Source organism: Hypanus sabinus, chromosome 2 (genome assembly GCF_030144855.1).
Source record: "Hypanus sabinus isolate sHypSab1 chromosome 2, sHypSab1.hap1, whole genome shotgun sequence".
Taxonomy (NCBI): Eukaryota; Metazoa; Chordata; class Chondrichthyes; order Myliobatiformes; family Dasyatidae; genus Hypanus; species Hypanus sabinus.
Genome location: NC_082707.1, coordinates 210,955,563 through 210,977,774, shown reverse-complemented (window position 1 = coordinate 210,977,774; position 22,212 = coordinate 210,955,563). Strand labels below are relative to the sequence as shown.

Sequence of the window (22,212 nt, the reverse complement as noted above, 5' to 3'; positions counted from 1 at the left end):
CAATTTTTAGCCATTTAATCATAGCTGATCTTTTTTACCCCTCCTCAGCCCCACTCTCCAGCTATCTCCTCATAACCTTTGATGCCGTATCCAATCAAGAACCTGTCAAGCTCTGCCTTAAATACCACAATGACCTGGCCTCCACAGGTGCCTGTGGTAAAAAATATTTCCACAAATTCACCATCCACTGGCTAAAGAAATTCCTCTGCATCTCTGTTTTAAATGGACTCCCCTCTATCCTGAGGCTGTGCCCTTTTGTCTTTGACTCCTTTACCATGGGAAACATCATTTCCACATCTACTCTGTCTCGGCCTTTCAACATTTGGAAGGTTTCAATGCGATACCCCCTCATCCTTCTAAATTCTAGCAAGTACAGGCCCATAGCCATCAAACATTCCTTATAATGATAACACTTTAATTCCTGGAATCATCCTTGTGAACCTCCTCTGAACCCTCTCCAACGCTAGAACATCTTTTCTTAGATGACGAGCCCAAACCTGTCCATGATACTCAAAGTGAGGCCTTACCAGTGCTTTATAAAGCCTCAGCATGACAACCCTGCTCTTGTATTCAAGACCTCTTGAAATGAATGCTAACATTGCACTTGCCTTCCTCACCACCAGCTCTACCTACAAGTTAACCTTTAGGCTGTTTTGCAGAAGGACTCCCAAGTTCCTTTATATCTCAGGTTTATGGATTTTCTCCTCTTAGAAAATAGTTCGCACATTTATTTATAATACCAAAGTGCATGACCATGTATTTTCCAACATTGTATTTCATTTGCTATTTTCTTGCCCATTCCCCTAATCTGTCTAAGTCCTTCTGCATTCTGCCTGTTTCCTCAACACTACTTGCCCGTCCACTAATCATGGTATCATCTGCAATCTTGGCAACAAAGCCATCTAGTTCATCGTCTAAGTCATTGATACACAGCATAAATAGAAGCAGTCCCAACACTGACCCTTTGGAACACCATAGCCAAACCAGACAAGGATCCTTATATTCCCACTCACTGCCTCCTACCATCCAGCCAATGCTGTAACAATGCCGGTAACTTTACTGTATTATCATGTGCTCTTAACTTGGTAAGCAGCCTCATGTGTCGCACCTTGTCAAAGGCTTTCTGTAAGTCGGAATATACAATAACCACTGCATCCCCTTTATTTATCCTACATGTAATCTCCTCAAAGAATTCCAACAGATCCACAGGCAAGATTTTCCCTCAAGGAAACCATGCTGACTTTGTCATATCTTGTCCTGTATTACCAAGTACTCCATAACTTCATCCTTAACAACAGACTCCAAACTCTTCCCAACCACTGTTAACTGGCTTATAATTTCTTTTTTGCTGCCTCCCTCCTTTCTAAAAGAGTGGAGTGACATTTTCAGTTTTTCAGCCCTCCAGCAACATGACAGAATCCAATGATATTTGAAGGATCATTCCTGATGCCTCCACAATCTCTACTGCTACCTCTTTCAGAATCCTAGGGTGCAGTTCATCTGGTCCGGGAGACTTATGTACCCTTGCGTCTTTTAGCTTTTTGAGCACCTTCTCCCTTGTAATATAATTGCACTCACTTCTCTTCCCTTGCACCCTTCAACATCTGGAACACTGCTCATGTCTTCCACAATGAAGACTGAAGAAAAATAGTCATTTAGTTCATCTTCCATCTCCTTGTCCACCATTATTTTTTCTCTGGTCCCATTTTCTAGCAGTCCTATATCCACTCTCATCTCTCTTTTATTGTTTTACATATTTGAAGAAGCTTTTACTATTCACTTTTATATTGTTTGCTAGCTTACTTTATTTAATTTTTTCTCTCTGAACGCTTCTTTTAGTTGCTCTCTATAGGGTTTTACAAGCTTCCCAATCCTCTGTCTTCCAACTAATTTTTGCTTTGTTGCATGTCCTCTCTTTTGTTTTTACATTAGCTTTGACTTTCCTTGTTGCCAAGGTTGTACTACTGTATTTTGCCATTTGGGTATTTCTTTGTTTTTGGAATACATCTATCCTGGACCTTGCTCATTTTCCCCAGAAACTCATGCTATTGCTGTCTGCTGTCATCCCTGCCAACATCTCATTCCAATTTATGTTGGTCAACTCCTTTCTCATACCACTGAAATTTCCTCTACTCCACTGGAATACTGCTATGTCAGATTTTACTTGCTCCCAATAAAATTTCAAGATGATCTCAATCATATTGTGATCATTGCCTCTACTAAGGGTTCTTTTGCCTTAAGCTCCCTAATCACTTCTGGTTCATAACACTCAATCCAGTATAGCTGATCCCCCAGTAGGCTCAACAACAAATTGCTCTAGAAGGCCATCTCATAGGCATTCAACATACTCACTCGATTGGGATCCATTTCCAACCTGATTTTCTCAATTGACCTGCATGTTCAAATCTTCCGTTACTATCATAACATTGTCCTTTTGACACGGCTCTTCTATTTCCTGTTGCAATCTGTGGTCCACATCCTAGCTACTGTATAAGACTGCCATCAGGGTCCTTTTACCCTTGCAATTTCTTAATTCAACCCACAATCCCATGTCACATCTTTCCACTGATTTGATGCCATTCTTTACCAGCAGAAGCATGCCACCCCCTCTGCCAACCTTCCTATTCCTCCAATACAACTTTTAACCTTGGACATTCAGCTCCCAACATCAACCATCCTTCAGCCATGACTCAGTGATGGTCAAAGTATTATACCTGGCAACCTGTAAAAGTGCAACAAGATCATTCACCTTATTTCTTATACTCCTTACACTGAAATATAACACTTTGTATGCTTCATTTGCTACCGCTTTAGATTCTGCATCTGTAATGCACTGATACTCACCTTGCTGGCTGCAATTATGTCCTATCATCTGCCTGCCCCTCCTGACAGTCTGACTGAACACCATCTTTGGTTCTTTACCATTGGATCTATCCAAACTCAAAAACTTGTTCCCATGAGTGGATAGTCAAACCTTATGACAGGAGTGTCAAAAACATGAGCATAGGTTTAAAATGAAAGGAAGGAGTTTTAAAGGAGTAAGTTTTGTTTTAAAAATAAGTGTGGTAGGTATCTAAAGGTGGTGAAATCAGATACAATTGGTTTGATTACAAGGCACTGAGACAGACAGTTAAATAGGCAGGTATAGGATACTGTCTTAACATGGGCAAATGAGATTTGTGCAGATATGCAGAAAGGTCAGCATGGATGTTGTCGGCTGAAGTTGTGTATTTGTGCTGTATAACTCTTGGTGCTAAACAGGCCACCTCTTCATTCTGAGACTATGTCCCTGGTTCCAGAATCCTCTGCAAAGAGAAATATCCTCTCAGCATACTTTGTGTCAATGTCCTCCAGAATCTTTTCGATCAGTGGCAGCACCACCTACACCCATCTGTATCCTCAATGCCTTGACAGTATGCCAGATCCTACACCCCAGGAGATAGCACTCTGCTGGATCTTGCTGCCCTTCTATTCACCCTGGCCTTACAATAAGCAATCAAACAATTCCTCAGTTGATATACATTTCAAACAGCTGCTCCCCCTCATCTTTTCTTGACCTCACAGTAAGCAAGAACAAAACTACAGTTCATGTTTGAAAACAGGTTAGTAGTCCAAAAATCTTCTGCCCCGGGAAAGAGACTCTTATACAGCAAAAATAAATCCAGTCTACCCAACCCCTCCTTATACAGTGCCTATAAAAAGTATTCACCCCCTTGGAAGTTTTCATGTTTTAATTTGGCTTTCATTGATACTGGTCAACAAAAAAGACACTTCTGTGTCAAAGTGAAAAATAGATCTTTACAAAGTGATCTAAAATAATTACAAATATAAACATAAAATAATTCTGTAAGTATTCACCCCCTTCAACTTCAAGACACACCTTTGGTAGCAATTACAGCCTTGAGTCTGTGTGGATAGGTCTCTATCAGCTTTGCACATCTGGATACTGCATTTTTTCCCCATTCTTCTTTATAAAAGTGCACAGGCTCTGCATGGGAATCATGAGTGAACAGCCTTTTTCAAGTCCAGCCACAAATTCTCAATTGGATTGAGGTCTGGACACAGATTTGGCCACACCACGAAATTAACTTAGTTGTTTTTAAGCCATTCCTGTGTAGTTTTGGTTTTATGTTTGGGATCACTGTCTTGCTGGAAAATAAATCTTCTCCCAAGTCGCAGTTCTCTTACAGACTCGATCGGGTTTTCCTCCAGGATTCCCCATATTTTGCTGCATTCATTTTACCTTCTACCTTCACAAGCCTTCCAGGGCCTGCTGCAGTGAACCATCCCCACAGCACGATGCAGCCACCACCATACTTTACGGTAGGGATGGTGTGTTTTTGATGATGCATGGTGTTTGGCTTAATTTTGGTTTCATCAGACCATAGAACCTTCTTCAAGCTGGCTTCAGAGTCTCCCACATGCCTTCTGACAAGCTCTAGCTGAGATTTCATGTGTTTTTTTTCCCAACAATGGCTCTTCCTTTGCCATGCTTCCATAAAGTGGGCAACAGTTGTTCTACGTGCATTCTCTCCCATCTCAACCACTGAAGCTTTTAATTCCTCCAGAGTTGTCGTAGGACCCTTGGTGGTCTCCCTCACTAAAAACATAGAAACATAGAAAATAGGTGCAGTAGGCCATTCAGCCATTTGAGCCTGTATGATCATGGTTGATCATCCAACTCAGAACCCTGTACCTGCTTTCTCTCCATACCCCCCTGATCCCTTTAGCCACAAGGGCCATATCTAACTTCCTCTTAAATATAGCCAATGAACTGGCCTCAACTGTTTCCTGTGGCAGAGAATTCCACAGATTCACCACTCTCTGTATGAAGAAGTTTTTCCTCATCTCGGTCCTAAAAGGCTTCCCCTTTATCCTTAAACTGTGACCCCTCGTTCTGGACTTCCCCAACATCGGAAACAATCTTCCTGCATCTAGCCTGTCCAATCCCTTTAGAATTTTAAACGTTTCAATAAGATCCCCCCTCAATCTTCTAAATTCCAGTGAGTATAAGCTTAGTTGATCCAATCTTTCTTCATATGGAAGCCCTGCCATCCCAGGAATCAATCTGGTGAACCTTCTCTGTACTCCCTCTATGGCAAGAATGTCTTTCCTCAGATTAGGGGACCAAAACTGCACAGAATACTCCAGGTGTGGTATCAACAAGGCCTTGTACAACTGCAGTAGAATCTTCTTGCTCCTGTATTCAAATCCTCTTGCTATGAATGCCAACATACCATTCACCTTTTTCACCACCTGCTGTACCTGTATGCCCACTTTCAATGATTGGTGTACAATGACACCCAGGTCTCGTTGCACCTCCCCTTTTCCTAATCGGCCCCCGTTCAGATAATAATCTGTTTTCCTGTTCTTGCAACCAAAGTGGATAACCTCACATTTATCCACATTAAATTGCATCTGCCATGAATTTGCCCACTCACCTAACCTATCCAAGTCACCCTGCATCCTCTTAGCATCCTCCTCACAGCTAACACTGCCGCTCAGCTTTGTGTCATCCGCAAACTTGGAGATGCTGCATTTAATTCCCTTGTCTAAATCATTAATATATATTGTAAACAACTGGGGTCCCAGCACTGAGCCTTGCGGTACCCCACTAGTCACTGCCTGCCATTCTGAAAAGGTCCCGTTTACTCCTACTCTTTGTTTCCTGTCTGCCAACCAATTCTCTATCCACATCAATACCATACCCCCCAATACCATGTGCTTTAAGTTTGCACACTAATCTCCTGTGTGGGACCTTGTCAAAAGCCTTTTGAAAATCTAAATATACCACATCCACTGGTTCTCCCCTATCCACTTTACTAGTTACATCTTCAAAAAATTCTGTAAGATTCATCAGAAATGATTTTCCTTTCACAAATCCATGCTGACTTTGTCCGATGATTTCACCTCTTTCCAAATGTGCTGTTATCACATCTTTGATAACTGACTCTAGCATTTTCCCCACCACTGATGTCAGACTAACCGGTCTATAATTCCCCGGTTTCTCTCTCCCTCCTTTTTTAAAAAGTGGAGTTACATTAGCCACCCTCCAATCCTCAGGAACTAATCCAGAATCTAAGGAGTTTTGAAAAATTATCACTAATGCATCCACTATTTCTTGGGCTACTTCCTTAAGCACTCTGGGATGCAGATCATCTGGCCCTGGGGATTTATCTGCCTTTAATCCCTTCAATTTACCTAACACCACTTCCCTACTAACATGTATTTCCCTCAGTTCCTCCATCTCACTAGACCCTCGGTCTCTTACTATTTCCGGAAGATTATTTATGTCCTCCTTAGTGAAGACAGAACCAAAGTAGTTATTCAATTGGTCTACCATATCTTTGATCCCTATGATCAATTTACCTGTTTCTGACTGTAAAGGACCTACATTTGTCTTGACCAATCTTTTTCTTTTCACGTACCTATAAAAGCTTTTACAGTCAGTTTTTATGTTCCCTGCCAGCTTTCTCTCATAATCTTTTTTTCCATTTCCTAATTAAGCCCTTTGTCCTCCTCGGCTGGTCTCTGAATTTCTCCCAGTCCTCAGGTGTGCTGTTGTTTTTTTTGCTAATTTATATGTTTCTTCTTTGGACTTGATACTATCCCTAATTTCCCTTGTCAGCCATGGGTGCACTACCTTCCCTGGTTTATTCTTTTGCCAAACTGGGATGAACAATTGTTGTAGTTCATCCATGCGATCTTTAAATGCTTGCCATTGCATATCCATCGGCAACCCTTTAAGTATCATTTGCCAGTCTAAAACCCTTTCTAGCACTGTCATGCAGTTTTTGAGGATGGCCTGCTCTAGGCAGAATTACAGCTGTGCCATATCCTTTCCAATACTTGATGATTGGCTTAACTGTATGCCAAAAGATGTTTAGTGACTTGGAAATTTTCTTGTATCCATCTCCTGATTTGTGCTGTTCAATAACCTTTTCTGAGAGTTGCTTGGAGTGTTCTTTTGTCTTCCTGGTGTAGTTTTTGCCAGAATATTGACTCACCAGCAGTTGGACCTTCCAGGTACAGGTTTATATTTACTACTATCAATTGAAACACCTTGACTATACACAGGGCTCCAAAAACAGATCTCCATTTAACTAAAACTAATTAGCTGCACCAGTGATGATTGGGGGCGTCATAATTAAAGGGGAAGGTGGAGAGCTCTGTTGTCACTTTGACACAAAAGAGTCTTTTTCTGTTGATCGATTTCAAAAAAGCCTAATTAAATCCACTGTTACTTAGTGTTGTAAAAACAATAAAACATGAAAACTTCTGGGGGGGGGGTGGAAGCAATATTTTTCCATAAGACCATAAGACAAAGGAACAGAAGTTGGCCATTCAGCCCATCAAGTCTGCTCCACCATTTCATCATGAGCTGATCCGATCTCCCCTTTAGTCCCATTCCCCTGCCTTCTCACCATAACCTTTGATGCCCTGACTACTCAGATACCTATCAATCTCTGCCTTAAATACATCCAATGACTTGGACTCCACTGCCACCCGTGGCAACAAATTCCATAGATTCACCACCCTCTGGCTAAAAACAAGGGCATTATAACTACAACCCTTCCAGGTAACATCCAAGTGAATTTCTATTGCTACCACTTCCCTTCCATAATGCAGTAACCAGAACCATGTGCTCTATGTACATCTGAAACATGACAGCCCAACTCTTCAACTCAATGCACAGCTCATGGAGTTAAGTGTACCAATGCCTTCTTCACTAACCTGTGCACCAGTGTAAACACTTTCTGCAAGTCAAGTCAAGTCACTTTTTATTGTCACTTCGACCATAACTGCTGGTACAATACACAGTAAAAACAAGACTTTTTCAGGACCATGGTGCTACATGAAACAGTACAAAAACTACACTGAACTACATGAAAACAACACAGGAAAAAAACTACACTAGACTTCAGACCTACTCAGGATTGCATAAAGTGCACAAAACAGTGTAGGCATTACAATAAATAATAGACAAGACAATAGGCACAGTAGAGGGCAGCAAGTTGGTGTCACTCCAGTCTCTGGGTATTGAGGAGTCTGATAGCTTGGGAGAAGAAACTGTTACATAGTCTGGTTGTGAGAGTCCGAATGCTCCGGTGCCTTTTTCCAGATGGCAGGTGGGAGAAGAGTTTGTATGAGGGGTGCATGGGGTCCTTCATAAAGCTGTTTGCTTTGCGGATGCAACATGTAGTGTAAATGTCTGTAATGGTGGGAAGAGAGACCTCAATGATCTTCTCAGCTGACCTCACTATCTGCTGCAGGGTTTGCAATATGAGATGGTGCAATTTCCATACCAGGCAGTGATGCAGCTGCTAAGGATGCTCTCAATACAACCCCTGTAGAATGTTATAAGGATGGGGGGTGGGAGATGGACTTTCCTCGGCCTTCGCAGAAAGTAGAGACGCTACTGGGCTTTCCTTGCTATGCAGCTGGTGTTGAGGGATCAGGTGAGATTCTCTGCCAGGTGAACACCAAGAAATTTGGTGCTCTTAATGATCTCTACCAAGGAGCTGTCGATGTTCAGTGGGGAGTGGTCGCTCCATGACTTCCTGAACTCAACAACCATCTCTTTTGTTTTGTTCACAGAGACAAGTTGTTGGCTTTGCACCAGTCCATTAGCCGCTGCACCTCCTTTCTTTATGCTGACCCATCGTTCTTGCTGATGGGACCCACCACGGTCGTGTCATCGGCGAACTTGATGATGTGGTTCGAGCTGTGTGTTGCAGCACAGTCATGGGTCAGCAGAGTAAACAGCAGTGGGCTGAGCACACAGTCCTGGGGGGCCCCATGCTCAGTGTGATGGTGTTGGAGATGCTGCCTCTGATCCGGACTGACTGAGGTCTCCCAGTCAGGAAGTCTAGTATCCAGTTGCAGAGGGAGATGTTCAGGCCCAGTAGGCTCAGCTCAGTAGGTAAGTATGGACTTACTCCCGAAGGTCTCTTTGTACATAAATTCATAGAGATGAACAGCACAGAAATAGGCCCTTCAGTCCATCTAGTCCATGCTGCAACTATTTAAAACACCACCTATCCATATGCCTATCCAAACTTTTCTTAAACTTTGGAAACAAGCTTGCAATGCACCATTTGTGCTGGCAGCTCATTCCACACTCTCATGACCCCCTGACTGAAGAAACTTCCCCTCAGACTTTTCACCTATCACACTTAAGCCATGACCACTGGTTGTAGTCGCACCCAGCCTCAGTGAAAAATGCCTGCCTGCATTTACTCGACTTATACCCCTCAAAATTTTGTATAACTCTATCAAATCTCCTCTCAGTTTTCTACGTTCTAAAGAATACAGTCCTAACCTATTCAATCTTTCCTTATAGCTCAGGTCCTTCAGACCCAGCATCATCCTTTTATATTTTCTCTGCATTCTTTCAACCTTGTTTACGTTAGCCTCAGTGGTTGGAAAAGTGTTGGAATCCATTATTAAGGATAAGGTTTAGGGGTACTTGGAGACTAATGATAAAATAAGTCAAAATCGGCTTAGTTTCTATAAAGGGAAATCTTGCCTGACAAATCCGTTATAGTTTTTCAAGTTTGATAGAGCTTGAGGAGGAGAGGATTCGCAGGCTTTTTCAGTTTTTTAAACGGCCAGCCAATTGGGAGCGGAGGAGCTGAAGACAGCCGGTCAGCTAGCGCACTATAAAAGTTAGTCTAGTGAAGCGGCCATTGTTGGAGTGGACTGAGTCAGAGTGGGACAGCTTTGGCTCAACAGGTTTCAGCGTGAACAGGCAGAGGCGAGGGTAGGTTCCGGTAAGTTGTTGTTGTTTTTTTCTCATTCAATTTCTTTTTTAACTAGTAAGCTTAGAGAGAATGCCGGGGAGGATGTTGGAATACTCCTCTTGCAAGATGTGGGACAATGACACCTGCACAAGTGCATCCAGCTGCAGCTCCTAATAAATAAAAGTGACTTGACTTGAAGTTGGAAGAATGGGCAAAAAAGTGGCAGATGGAATACAGTGTTGGGAAATGTATAATAATGCATTTTGGTAAAAGGAACAAAAGTGCAGACTATTACCTAAATTGGAGAAAATTCAAACATCAGAGATGCAAATGGACTTAGGAGTCTTCATGCAAGACTCCCAGACGGTTAATTTACAGGTTGAGTCTGTTGTAAAGAAGGCAAATGCAATGTTGACATTTATTTCAAGGGGAACAGAATATAAAAGCAAGGAGGTAATGCTGAGACTTTATAAGCCACAAGTCAGGCCACACTTGGGAGTATTGTGAACAGGTTTGTACCCCATATACAGAAAAGATTTCTTTTCATTGGAGAGATTCTAGAGAAGGTTCACAAGGATGATTCAGAGAATGGAGTTAACATAAGAGGAGCATTTGGCAGCTTTTGGCCTGTACTCACAGGAACACTCACGTTGGTGATAATAAACCTGATTCTGATTCTGAGTGCAGAAGTCTCTCATTGAAACCTATTGAATGTTGAAAGGACTAAATAATGTGGATGTGGAGAGGATGTTTCCTATGGTGGGTGTGTCCAGAACTAGTGGGCATAGACTCAAACTTGTTGGGTGATCCTTTAGAACAGAGGTAAAGAGGAATTATTTTACCTAGAGAGCAGTGAATGTGTGGAATGCACTGCAACAGACAGCTGTGGAGGCCAAGACCGTGGGTATATTTAAAGCATACAAGTTTTCTGATTGGTCAAGGCATCAAAAGTAATGGTGAAAAAGCAGGTGGATGGGGTTGAGTGGGAACTGGGATCAGCCATGATGGAATGGTAGAGATTTGATGGGCTGAATGGCCTTATCCAGCTCCCTTGTCTTTTTTGTGATCAAAATTGCACACAATACTCCAAATTAGGCCTCAACAACTTAATCACATCCCATCTCCTGTACTAATTACTTTGATTTATGAAAGTGAATGTGCCAAAAGCTTTCTTCGTGACCCTACCTGTGACGCCACTTTCAATGAATTACGTACCTATTTTCCCAGATCCCATTGTTCTATCACTCCTCAGTGCCCTACCCTGGTTGAAACCTCTCGTTTGTCTGCATTAAATTCCATCTGCCATTTTTCCAGCAAATGCTGATCCCTCTGCAAACCATGATAGCCTCACTGTCCACCTTACCAGAAACCACCTGTCTCGATCCACTCTTGCCAGATCATTTGTAATACATCAAAACTGGCCTTACTCCAACTTAGAATCTCAGCCTGTGAACCAGACCTATCTTTTTACATATTTACTTTGAAAGTCATGGCATTGTGGTCACTAGATGCAAAGTGTTCTCCTACACAAACTTCTGTCATTTACCCAGTCTCATTCCCTAACAGCAGATTGATTATCGCATGCTCTCTCATTCGGACATACTGATGAAGGAAACTTTCCTGAACATATTTGACAAACTCTATCCCATCTAGTCATTTTACAGTATGAGTCCCCAGTCCACGTGTGGAAAGTTAAAATTACCTACATAACAAGCCTATATTTCTTGCAACAGTTTGCAATCTCGTTACAAGTTTGTTTCTCTGAATGCCTAGAACTGCTGTTCCTCTGCAGTACAGCCTCAATAATGACGTCATACCTTTCTTATTTCTCAGTTCTACCCATAGCACCTCACTACTCAAGTTCTCCAGTCTGTCCTGATGACATTTTCCTTGACTAGTAATGCCACCCCTCCACCTTTAATCCCTCCTGCTCTGTCACGTTTATAACAATGGATCCCCGGAATAATGAGCAGCCAGTCCTGCCCCTCCTGAAACCAAGTCTCACTAATGGCTACAATGTCATAATTCCAGGTGTTGATCCATGCCCTGAGCTCATTTGTCTTCAACTCTCCTCAGCCCCCTGCCACTTATTCTACCTGTCCTAACCGAATTTGACTCTCCCAAGTGTATCACCTCATGTGTCTGGGTTAAATTCAATCTGCTACAACCAACTTCCCAGCTGATCTATGATGTGTTGTGTCCTTTGCCATCTACAGCTCCTCCATTTTCAGACTGTTAACTGTTACTCTGCCAGTCACAGCCATGGGTACAGATGTATAACACAGACGTACATGTTTATTATGCCACTATAACTTTACCCTTTAAAACACATTACCCTGCATATAACAAGTTATGTTTATATGGTGTGTAAAGCCATTCACACACACTACACAGCACAGAACAGTTACCCATACCTTGTGTGTAGTGCTGCACTCATACTGTGATGTGCATGGAACAGAGCACAAAGTGCTGGCTGAATATTGCATTGCACACCCTGAGAAAGATAATGATTCACAGGATACCGTACTGGGTGGGAGTCCTATACCTCTTGGTCAATATTCAGATGATCCAGATCTGCCAGAGGGTGCATGGAGGGTCGTCCGTGAGCACACTGGAACGGCAGGTGGCAGCTGGCCAGCGAGTCGATGAGGCTCCTACACTCGTCCACACTCAGTGTATCCCCAAACTTCACTGCTCCTGTCAACATTACAGAGACAAATTATCTGAATGCAGGTGTCCAGGTGCAGCAAGTAGTACATTGGCCTCAATTGCAGGAGGGTTTGAGACGAGGATATCTTGCTGAGGGAGATGGACCATTGGTGGGACCTCCTTTAGAACTTTAGACTCCCTGTCTGAGGAAGGTTTGCTTGTCATGGAGACAGTGCAACAAAAGTTAACTTGTTTAATTCCTGGGGTGGCAGGATTGAGGGATATGGAGAGATTGGACCTATTCACTGGAGGTTGGATCTAAGATCCTTATTCATTGGAAATTGGGTCTAAGATTTGTATTCACTGGAGATTGAACCTAATATCTGTATTTACTGGAGGCTGGGTCTAAGACAGGGGTGGCCAACCTTTTTATATTCCATACATCAATTTTTTCATGCACAGGTTCAGATGCGCCATACAACTCTTGTACCCCCATTCAATTTTTGTAAAAATATGTTAATAAAGACATATTTAGCATTTTTACAATATATATTTATTTAATACAAAAACAAGATAAACATTATTTACCTTAATGAGACTGTTAACAAATATATTTTGCCTTCTTTTGATTTCTTCCTTTTTCTTAATCACATATCCTTTCCATAACTCAGACCCAAGCACTAGCTTCAGTTTTCCTTCTATTTCAGTCTGATGTTGTGTTTTATAGTGTTTATTAAGATCATGTCTTCTATTATGTCAGAAAGAGTTTTCACAAACAATGCATAATGGTTTTCCTGACAGACCCACTATAAATAAGAACTCATTTTCCCACTATTCATTGAATTCACGCTTACTATTACTTTCTGCTTTTCTTTTGCACAGTGATGGGTAACTGAATGTAAAAACAAGGTTTAATTTTCGAAAAAGTACAAAACTTCAAATGTTCACAAAGGACAAACAAAGCACAACTCCATAGTGCATGAGTGCCAATTGTAGACTGGCAAAAACCTGCAACACACCGTTGATGCAGGCACCTGGCGCCTCAGGATCAAACACGTATCAAAAGTGTATTGAACAGTTGTGGAATGACTGCAGAACAAAAGTCCTTCTTTCCTAGTTTGACTCATTGAATTTTTTAAAATTGAAAACAGATAAATGTGAAAGAAGATAACATTCACCAAAAGATGTGCACGAAATAATAACATTGCTAAAAATAATTGCTAAGCTTTATATTTATTCTCAGTAAAACCCATTTCTATCTCTAAGCTACTTGAATTCCTGTTATAGATTTTTTTTCTACAAATCGGTTTTTGGTTAATACTTTTTGCATGAGTATGCTTACTTTTTTATTATTATCACTAGGGTGCAATGCGCCACTTTTGACACATGCGCCACAGGTTAGCCATCCCTGGTCTAAGATCTGTATTCACTGGAGATTGGACCCAAGATTTGTATCTACTGGAGGCTAGGTCTAAGATCTGTATTCATTAGAGATTGGGTCTAAGTTCTGTATTCAATGGAAATTGGGTCTATTAGCTCTGTATTAATTGGAATGTCAGTACCGAGAGATAGGGAGAGATTAGGTCTATTAGATCTGCATTCACTGGAGATTGGGTGTAAGATCTGTATTCACTGAAGATTGGACCAAAGATCTGTATTCACTGGAGACTGGACCTAAGATCTGTACTCACTGGAGATTGGGTCTATTAGCTCTGTATCTACTGGGATGGCAAGACTGAGGGATGGGAAGAGATTAGGTCATTAACTCTGTATTCATTGGAGACTGGGTCTATTGGATCTGTATTCACTGGAAATTGGGTCAATCAGGTGGGAAAGATGACAGGGGTATATATTACCACCGGAGTCGACCTGTCCAGGCATCAGCACTGATCAAGATGGCAAAACTTGTCATTGAAACTTCAGTTAAAATCAATACCTGTACCTAACTGGAAGCCCAAGAAGATTTTATTCATGCAACCTTCCTATTTTTGAGTTTTACCCATATAAACTCTGTGGATGAGCCCTTCATTATGTTCCCTCAGAGTGCAGCTGTGATATTGTTCCTGATTAATAGTGTAACTCCGACCCCCATCCTTTTAACCCCCTCTTTATCTTTTCTAAAACATAAAATCCCTGGGGCATTAAATACACATTCCTGACCCTCCCTCAAGTCTCTGTAATGGCCACCATATCATAGTACCACGTCCTGATATGCTCTAAGTTTATCACCTTTACCCGTAATACCCCTAGCATTAAAATACACACACTTCAAAGTATCTGTCCTGGAGTACTTATTACTTTGCCCCTGCCTGTTTACTGGCCCTGACATCTACCTTCCCCTCCAACCCTCTAATTCCTTCTAATTGGTGCTCTAATTCCTCCCTGTTTTATTACGAATAACATTTATTTTGATCAGTAAGTTCTCTTTCTCTGCTCCCCATTTCACAGTGACTCACCATGACAGGCCTGCGAAGAGAGCACCTTTAGCACAGTACGTGACAACACACCCTGGAATCCTCCCGTCGACTGAAGCACCTGAGCACAGAAGTGGCAGAGGCCTGGATTTACTGAGAGACATGGCTGTGCGACCACTGCGGGAGAACAAACACACCCTGCCAACAGCATGCTGATGGATGGTGAAGTAAATCCACTCACTCATACCCCGTTTAACATCACTGATATGGATTTGCCAATAGCGCACACTCCCTCAGTTCACATGCACATTTCACTCACCCATCACCGATCTGTTCCCACAACCTCACTTTCAACGGCTCTTCATCTCATGCGCTCAATTTTTGTTGTTTATTTATTGGTATATTTTTCTTTTTGCATTTGAACAGTTTATTGTCTTTTGCACATTGGTTGTTTGTTCATCAGTTGTAGGTGGGCTTTCATTGATTCTATTATGTTTATTTGTAATTACTGTGAATGCCCACAAGAAAATGAACCTCAGGGTTTTTTGCGGTGACATATGTGTACTTTAGTAAAACTTTACTTTGAACTGTGCTCTGCCTGGAGCCATGAAGCCACCCATTCCCATTACACTTACCTTACTGAGTGAGCACTCACCTCAATCTGTTCTCTGAGAAACTCCTAGAAGTGTAGAGAGAAGAAATGGTTCAGAAAGCAGGGATAGAATGCGTGAATATCAGCAGCACTCCATAACTGCCATGATAACAACCCAGTTCAACACAAACTCAATTGCAAAACATACACTGGGCTGTGATCTCAAGCCGTACACTGGGCTGATATCTCAGACCATACACTGGGCTCTCATTGGCTTTTATGTTGGATTTGACTTCAGTTGCGTCATCTTGCTTTTAGAATACCTCTTCCTTTTTGGGATGTACAGTATATATCCTGTGCCTTCTAAATTGCTTCCAGAAATTTCATCCATTGCTGCTCTGCCATCATCCCTGCCAGTGTTCATTTCCAATCAATTATGGCCAAATGCTCTCTCATGCTGCTGTAATTCCCTTTACTCCACTGTAATACTGATATACTCTTTTAGCTTCTTACTTTAGCCTCTCCTCAAATTTCAGGGTAAATTCAATCATATTATGATCACTTTTTGCCAAGGGTTCTTACTGCAAGCTCTCTAATCAACTGTGGTTCATTGGACAATATCCAATCCAGAATAGCTAATCCCCTAGTGGACAACCACGAGCTGCTCTAAAAATCCATCTTGTAGTCATTTCAGAAATTCATCCTCTTGGAATCCAGCACCAATCTCATGTTCTAAAAATACCTGCATATTGAAGACCCTCAGGACAATTGTAACATTGCCCTTTAGGCATACATTTTCTATCTCCCATTGTAATTTGTAGACCACATCCTTACTACTGTTTGGGGGTCTGTACACAATGTGTATCCTTGGAGATTAAGTTCACAGCTGTAATCCTTCAATTATAATATATAATTTATCTCCCTACAGACATTTCAGTTTCCTAAAAACCTTCTCCCTAGTAATGGCAACTTCACTCACTTCTGCCCCGACAGTCTCGAACTTCTGGCATAGTGCTAGCTTCTTCCACAGTGAAGACTGATACAAAACACATATTCAGTTCATCCGCCACTTCCTTGCCCCCAATACTGCCTTCCCAACATTGTTTTCCAGTGGTCTGATATCCACTCTTGCCTCTTTTTCACACTATATATATCTGGAGAAACCTTTGGTATTATAACCATATAACAGTTACAGCACCATCTCAGAAACAGGCCATCTCGGCCCTTCTAGTCCATGCTGAATGCTTACTCTCACCTAGTCCCACCTACCTGCACTCAGCCCATAACCCTCCATTCCTTTCCTGTCCATATACCTATCCAATTATTATTTTTTTCTCTTTAATATTGTTAGCTAGCTTACCTTTGCATTCCAGCTTTTCTATAAGATAGAGGAGCAGAATTAGGTCATTTGGCCCATCGAGCCTGCTCTGCCATATCATCATGGCAGATCCAATTTTCCTTTCAACCCCAATCTCCTGTCTTCTCCCCGTATCCCTTAATGCCCTACCCAAGCAAGGATCTATCAAACTCAGCCTTAAGTATGCAAGAGGTGAGTAGCTGGGCGACTGTCAGGAGAAATGGAAATAGGCAGTTAGAACAGAGCACCTTTGTGGCCATTCCCTTCAAAAACAAGTATACTGCTTTGGATACTTTTGTGGGGGGTGACCTCCTGGGAGAATGCTACGGTGTCCGGGTTACAGCCACTGGGCATAGGTCCATGGTGCAGAAGGGAAAGAGAGAGAGGCGGTGATAGGGGACTTGACAGTGAAGGGAACAGAACACCCGGATGCCAGGGTCAGGAATGTCTCAGATCATGTCCACAACATTTTGGAGAGGGAAGGAGAGCAGCCAGATGAATTAGTACATATTGGTACCAATGACATAGGAAGAAAAAGTAATGAGGTTCTGAAAAGAGAATTTAGAAAGCCAGGTAGAAAACTGAGAAGCAGGAGCTCCCAGGTAATAATTTCTGGATTGCTGCCTGTGCCATGTGCAGCAGGATAGAAACAGGATGATTTTCTGAGAAGCTGGTGCGGGGGGCAGTGCTTCAGGTTCTTGGATAATTGGGATCTCTTCTGGAGGAGATATGACCTATTCAAAAGTGACGAGTTGCACCTGAACCTGGGAGGGACCAATATTCACGTGGGCAGGTTTGTTAGAGCTGTTGGGGAGGACTTAAACTAATTTGGCAGAGGGTGGAAACTGGAGTGAAAGGACTCAGGATAGGATGGATGGTTATAAAAAAAAGTAAAGATAGCATGCAGTCAGATTGTCAGAAAGGGCAGGCAGGTGATAGGACTTAGTTGCAGCAACAGCTGAGTATCAAATCATTAGGGATGCAGAATCAGGAAGGATAGCAAATACAGTACTCAAGGTCTTGTATCTAAATGTGCGTAGTATAAGAAATAAGGTGGATGATCTTATTTCAATATTACAGATTGCCAGGTATGATGTTGTGGCCATCACTGAATCATGGCTGAAGGATGGTTATAGGTTGGAGCTGAATGTCCAAGGTCACGCGTTATATCAGAGATAGAAAGGTCGGCAGAGGGGGTGGCGTGGTTTTACTGGTAAAGAATGGCATCAAATCAGTAGAAAGATGTGACATAGGATTGGAAGATGTTGAATCCTTGTGGGTTGAGTTAAAAAACTGCAAGGGTAAAAGGACGTTGATGGCAGTTATATACAGGCCTCTCAACAGTGGCTTAGAGGTGGACCACAGGTTACAACGGGAAATAGAAAAGACGAGTCAAAAGGGCAATGTTATGGTAGTCATGGGAGATTGGGAAAATCAGGTTGGTAATGGATCTCAAGAGAGTGAGTTTATTGAATGCCAAAGAGATAAATTTTTCAGAGCAGTTTGTCGTTGAGCCTATTAGGGGATCAGCTAAATTGGATTTGGTGTTATGTAATGAACCAGAGGCAATTAGGGAGCTCAAGGTAAAAAAAATACCCTTAGGAACCAGTAATCACAATGTGATTGTGTTCAACTTGAAATCTGAGAAGGAGAAAGTAAAGTATGATGTAGCAGTATTTCAGTGGAATAAGAGAAATTTCAGCGCTAAGAGAGAGGAATTGGTGAAAGTAAACTGGAAGGAACTGTTGGTAGGGATGTCAGTAGAGCAGCAATGTGTGCATTTCTGGGAAAAATGAGGAAGGTCCAGGATATATATATTCCAAAAATGAAGAAATACTCCAATGGTAAAATAGCACAACCATGACTGACAAGGGAAGTCAAAGCTATTGTAAAAGCAAAAGAAAGAGCACACAACAAAGCAAAACTTAGTGGGAAGATAGAGGATTGGGAAGTTTTTAAAAACCTACAGAGAGCAATTTAAAAAAATTAGAAGGGAAAAGATGAAATATTAAAGCAAGCTAGCAAATAATATCAAAGTTGATAGTAAAAATTTTTTCAAGTATGTTAAAAGTAAAAGAGAAATGAAAGTGGATATAGGACCACTAGAAAATGAAGAAGGAGAAATAATAGTGGGTAAGAAGATGGCTGATGAACTGAATGAGTACCTTGCGTCAGTCTTTACTGTGGAAGACACTAGCAGTATGCCAGATGTTAAAAAGTGTGAGGTAAGAGAAGTTGGTGCAGTTACTATCACAAGAAATAAAATGCTCAAAAAGCTGAAAGACCCAAGGGTACAGGAAAGAGGTAGTAGTAGAGATTGTGAAGATACTAGTAATAATCTTTCTCAAACCATTGGACTCTGGCATGGTGCCAGACAACTGGTAAATTGCAATGTCACTCGACTCTTTAAGAAAGGCAAAAGGCAGCAGAAAGGAAAGACCTGTTAGCATGACCTCAGTGGTTGGGAAGATGTTAAGAGTCAATTGTTAAGGATGAGGTGATGGAGTACATGGTGACACAAGACAAGATAGTACAAAGTCAGTGTGGTTTCCTTCAGGGAAAATCCTGCTTGATTAACCTGTTGGGAGTTCTTTGAAGAGATTACAAGTGGGATGAAGTGGATGTTGTATATTTGGACTTTCAGAAGGCCTTTGACACATGAAGCTGCTTACCAAGATAAGAGCCCATGGTATTATAGGAAAGTTACAAACATGGTTAGAGCCATTAGCTGATTGGTAAGAGGCAGCGAATGGGAATAAAAGGACCCGTTTCTGGTTGGCTGCCGGTGACCGGTGGTGTTCTACAGAGGTCGGTGTTGGGACCACTTCTTTTTATGTTCTATATAAATGACTTAGTTGATAGAATAGATGGCTTTGTTGCCAAGTTTGCAGATGATACAAAGATTGCTGGAGGGGCAAGTAGTGTTGAGGAAACAGGTAAGATGCAAAATGACTTAGACAGATTAGGAGAATGGGCAAGAAAGTGGTAAATGAAATATAATGCTGGAAAATGTATGGTCATGCACTTTGGTAGTAGAAATAAATGTGCAGACTATTTTCTAAATGGAGAAAATTCAGAAATCTGAGATGCAGAGAGTTTTGGGAGTCCTTGTGCAGAACACCCTGAGGATTAACTTACAAGTTGAGTCGCTGGTGAGGAAAGCAAATGCCTTGTTAGCATTCATTTCAAGAGGTCTGGAATACAAGTGCAAGGATGTGATGCTGAGGCTTTATAAAGCACTGGTGAGGTCTCACCTAGAGTATTGTGAACAGTTTTGGGCCCCTAATCTTAAAAAAAGATGTGCTGGCATTGGAAAGGGTCCAGAAGAGGTTCACAAGGATGATTCCAGGAATGAAAGTATTATCATGATCAGGATTGTTTGATGGCTCAGGATCTGTACTCGCAGGAATGCAGAAGAATAAGGGGGGATCTCATTGAAATCTTTCAAATGTTGAAAGGCCTAGACAGGGTAGATGTGGAAAGGATGTTTCCCATGGTGGGAGAGTATAGGGCAAGAGGGCACAGCCTCAGGTTGGAGGGGCACCCCTTCAAAACAAAGATGTAGAGAAATTTCTTTAGCCAAAGGATGGTGAACTTGAGGAATTTGTTGCCTCATACAGCTGTGGAGGGCAGGTCATTGGGTGTATTTAAGGCAGAGATTGATAGGTTCTTGATTGGACATGGCATCAAAGGTTACAAGAAGGCCGGGAACTGGGGTTGAGGAGGAGATAGAAAGAAAGGATCAGCTATGATTGAATGGCAGAGCAGATTTGATGGGCCACATGACCTAATTCTACTCCTATGACTTATGGTCTTATCCTGAGACTGTGCCTTCTTGTCCAAGACTCTCCCACCATGGGAAACATCCTTTCCACATCTACTCAGTCTAGATCTTTCAACATTTGAAAGGTTTCAATGAGATCACCCCTCATTCTTCTAAATTCCAGCGAGTACAGACCCAGAGTCATCAATCTTCCTTTAGCTACAATTCAAGGATGCTCACAACATTCTACCTGTGCTACGTTATCTACCAGAGCTTCGGGTTCCTCGATCACTGGGGCCTCTTCTTGGGGAAGGATGACCTGTAAAAAAGGATGTGTTATTCCTAAACCCAAAGGGGTCCAATATCCTAGCAGGAATGTTTAATAGAGCTATTAGGGAGGGTTTAAACTAATTTGGCAGGGGAATGGGAACCACAGTGATAGGGCTGAGAAAGGGAAAAACAGAAACCAATCAAAGATAGCGTGCAACAGAGATGATAGAAAGGCCAGGCAGGAGATGAGGCATAATCACAGCCAGTGGGATGAGTTACAGGGCAATAGAGACATGGTGCAGTTAAAACAGAAAGCAGCAAATACTGAACTGAAAGTGTTATATTTGAATGCGCGCAACATAAGATATAAACTGGACGATCTTGAAATTCAGCTACAGATTGGCATGACATTGTGGCCATCTCTGAAACTTGGCTAGAGGATGGCTGCCATTGGGAGCTGAATGTCCAAGGATATACGGTGTATCAGAAAGATAGGTTAGAAGGCAGATGGAATGGTGTGGCCCTGTGTATAAGAAAGAGATAACATGGGATTGGAAGGTGTAGAGACTCCATGGGTTGAGTTAAGAAACGGCATGGGTAAAAGAACCCTAATGGCAGTTGTATACAGGGCTCCAAACAGCAGCCAGGATGTGGATTACAAATTACAGAAGGAGATAGAAAAATCATGTCAGAAGGGCAATATCGTGATAATTGTTGGGGATTTTAACATGAAAGTGGATTGGGAAAACCAGGCCAGTACTGGACCTCAAGAGAGAGAATCTGTAGAATGTCTAAGGGAGGGCTTTTTAGCACAGCTTGTTGTTGCGCCCACTGGGGGATCGGCTGTGCTGGACTGGGTGTTGTGCAACGATCCAGAGGTGATAAAGAGAGCTTATCGTTAAGAAACCCTTAGGGAAAAGTGATCACAATATGATCTAGTTCACTTTGAAAGTTGAGGAGAAACTAAATTCCAATGTGTCAGTATTTCAGTGGAATAAAGGAAATTACAATAGCATGAGAGGGTAACTGGCTAAGGTTGACTGGAAAGGGACACTAGCAGGAAGGACAGTAGAGCAGAAATGGCTGGAGTTTCTGCAAAAAATGAAGGAAGTGCAAGACAGATATATTCCAAATAAGAAGAAATTTTTGAATAGGAGGAGGACACTACTGTGGCTGAAAAGTGAAGTCAGAGCCAAAGTAAAATCAAAAGAGAGTGCATACAATGAAGCCAAAGCTAGTTGCAAGACAGAGGATTATAAAGACTTTAAAACCTTGTAGAAGGAAACTAAGAAAGTCATTAGGAAGGAAAAGATGAATTTTGAAAGGAAGCTAGCGACTAATATCAAAGAAGATACTAAAAGCCTTTTTAAGTATATAAAGGGTAAAAGAGAGTTGAGGGTAGATATACGACAAATAGAAAATGA

At 41.8% G+C, this 22,212-nt stretch overlaps 1 protein-coding gene across 13 annotated transcripts in view; it reads right to left on the bottom strand.

The window, feature by feature from the left end:
- Positions 1-22,212, bottom strand: part of mlh3 (mutL homolog 3 (E. coli)) — a 140,992-nt gene that overhangs the window by 39,767 nt on the left and 79,013 nt on the right. For 5 of the 13 annotated variants that reach the window (XR_009510842.1, XR_009510844.1, XR_009510841.1 and 2 more), the window contains exons 9-12: positions 20,769-20,837; positions 15,462-15,485; positions 14,849-14,927; positions 12,289-12,440 (exon numbers count right to left, since the gene is read on the bottom strand). Coding sequence is in view for 4 of the 13 variants with exons in the window: in XM_059962884.1 (XP_059818867.1) it covers positions 12,289-12,440; positions 14,849-14,927; positions 15,462-15,485; positions 20,769-20,837 (324 nt within the window). In the remaining 9 variants the exon portion in view is untranslated. Of the gene's footprint in view, positions 1-12,288; positions 12,441-14,848; positions 14,984-15,461; positions 15,486-20,768; positions 20,838-22,212 lie in introns of those variants that run through there. The other 8 variants (XR_009510847.1, XR_009510858.1, XR_009510856.1 and 5 more) reach the window with 8 other exon arrangements.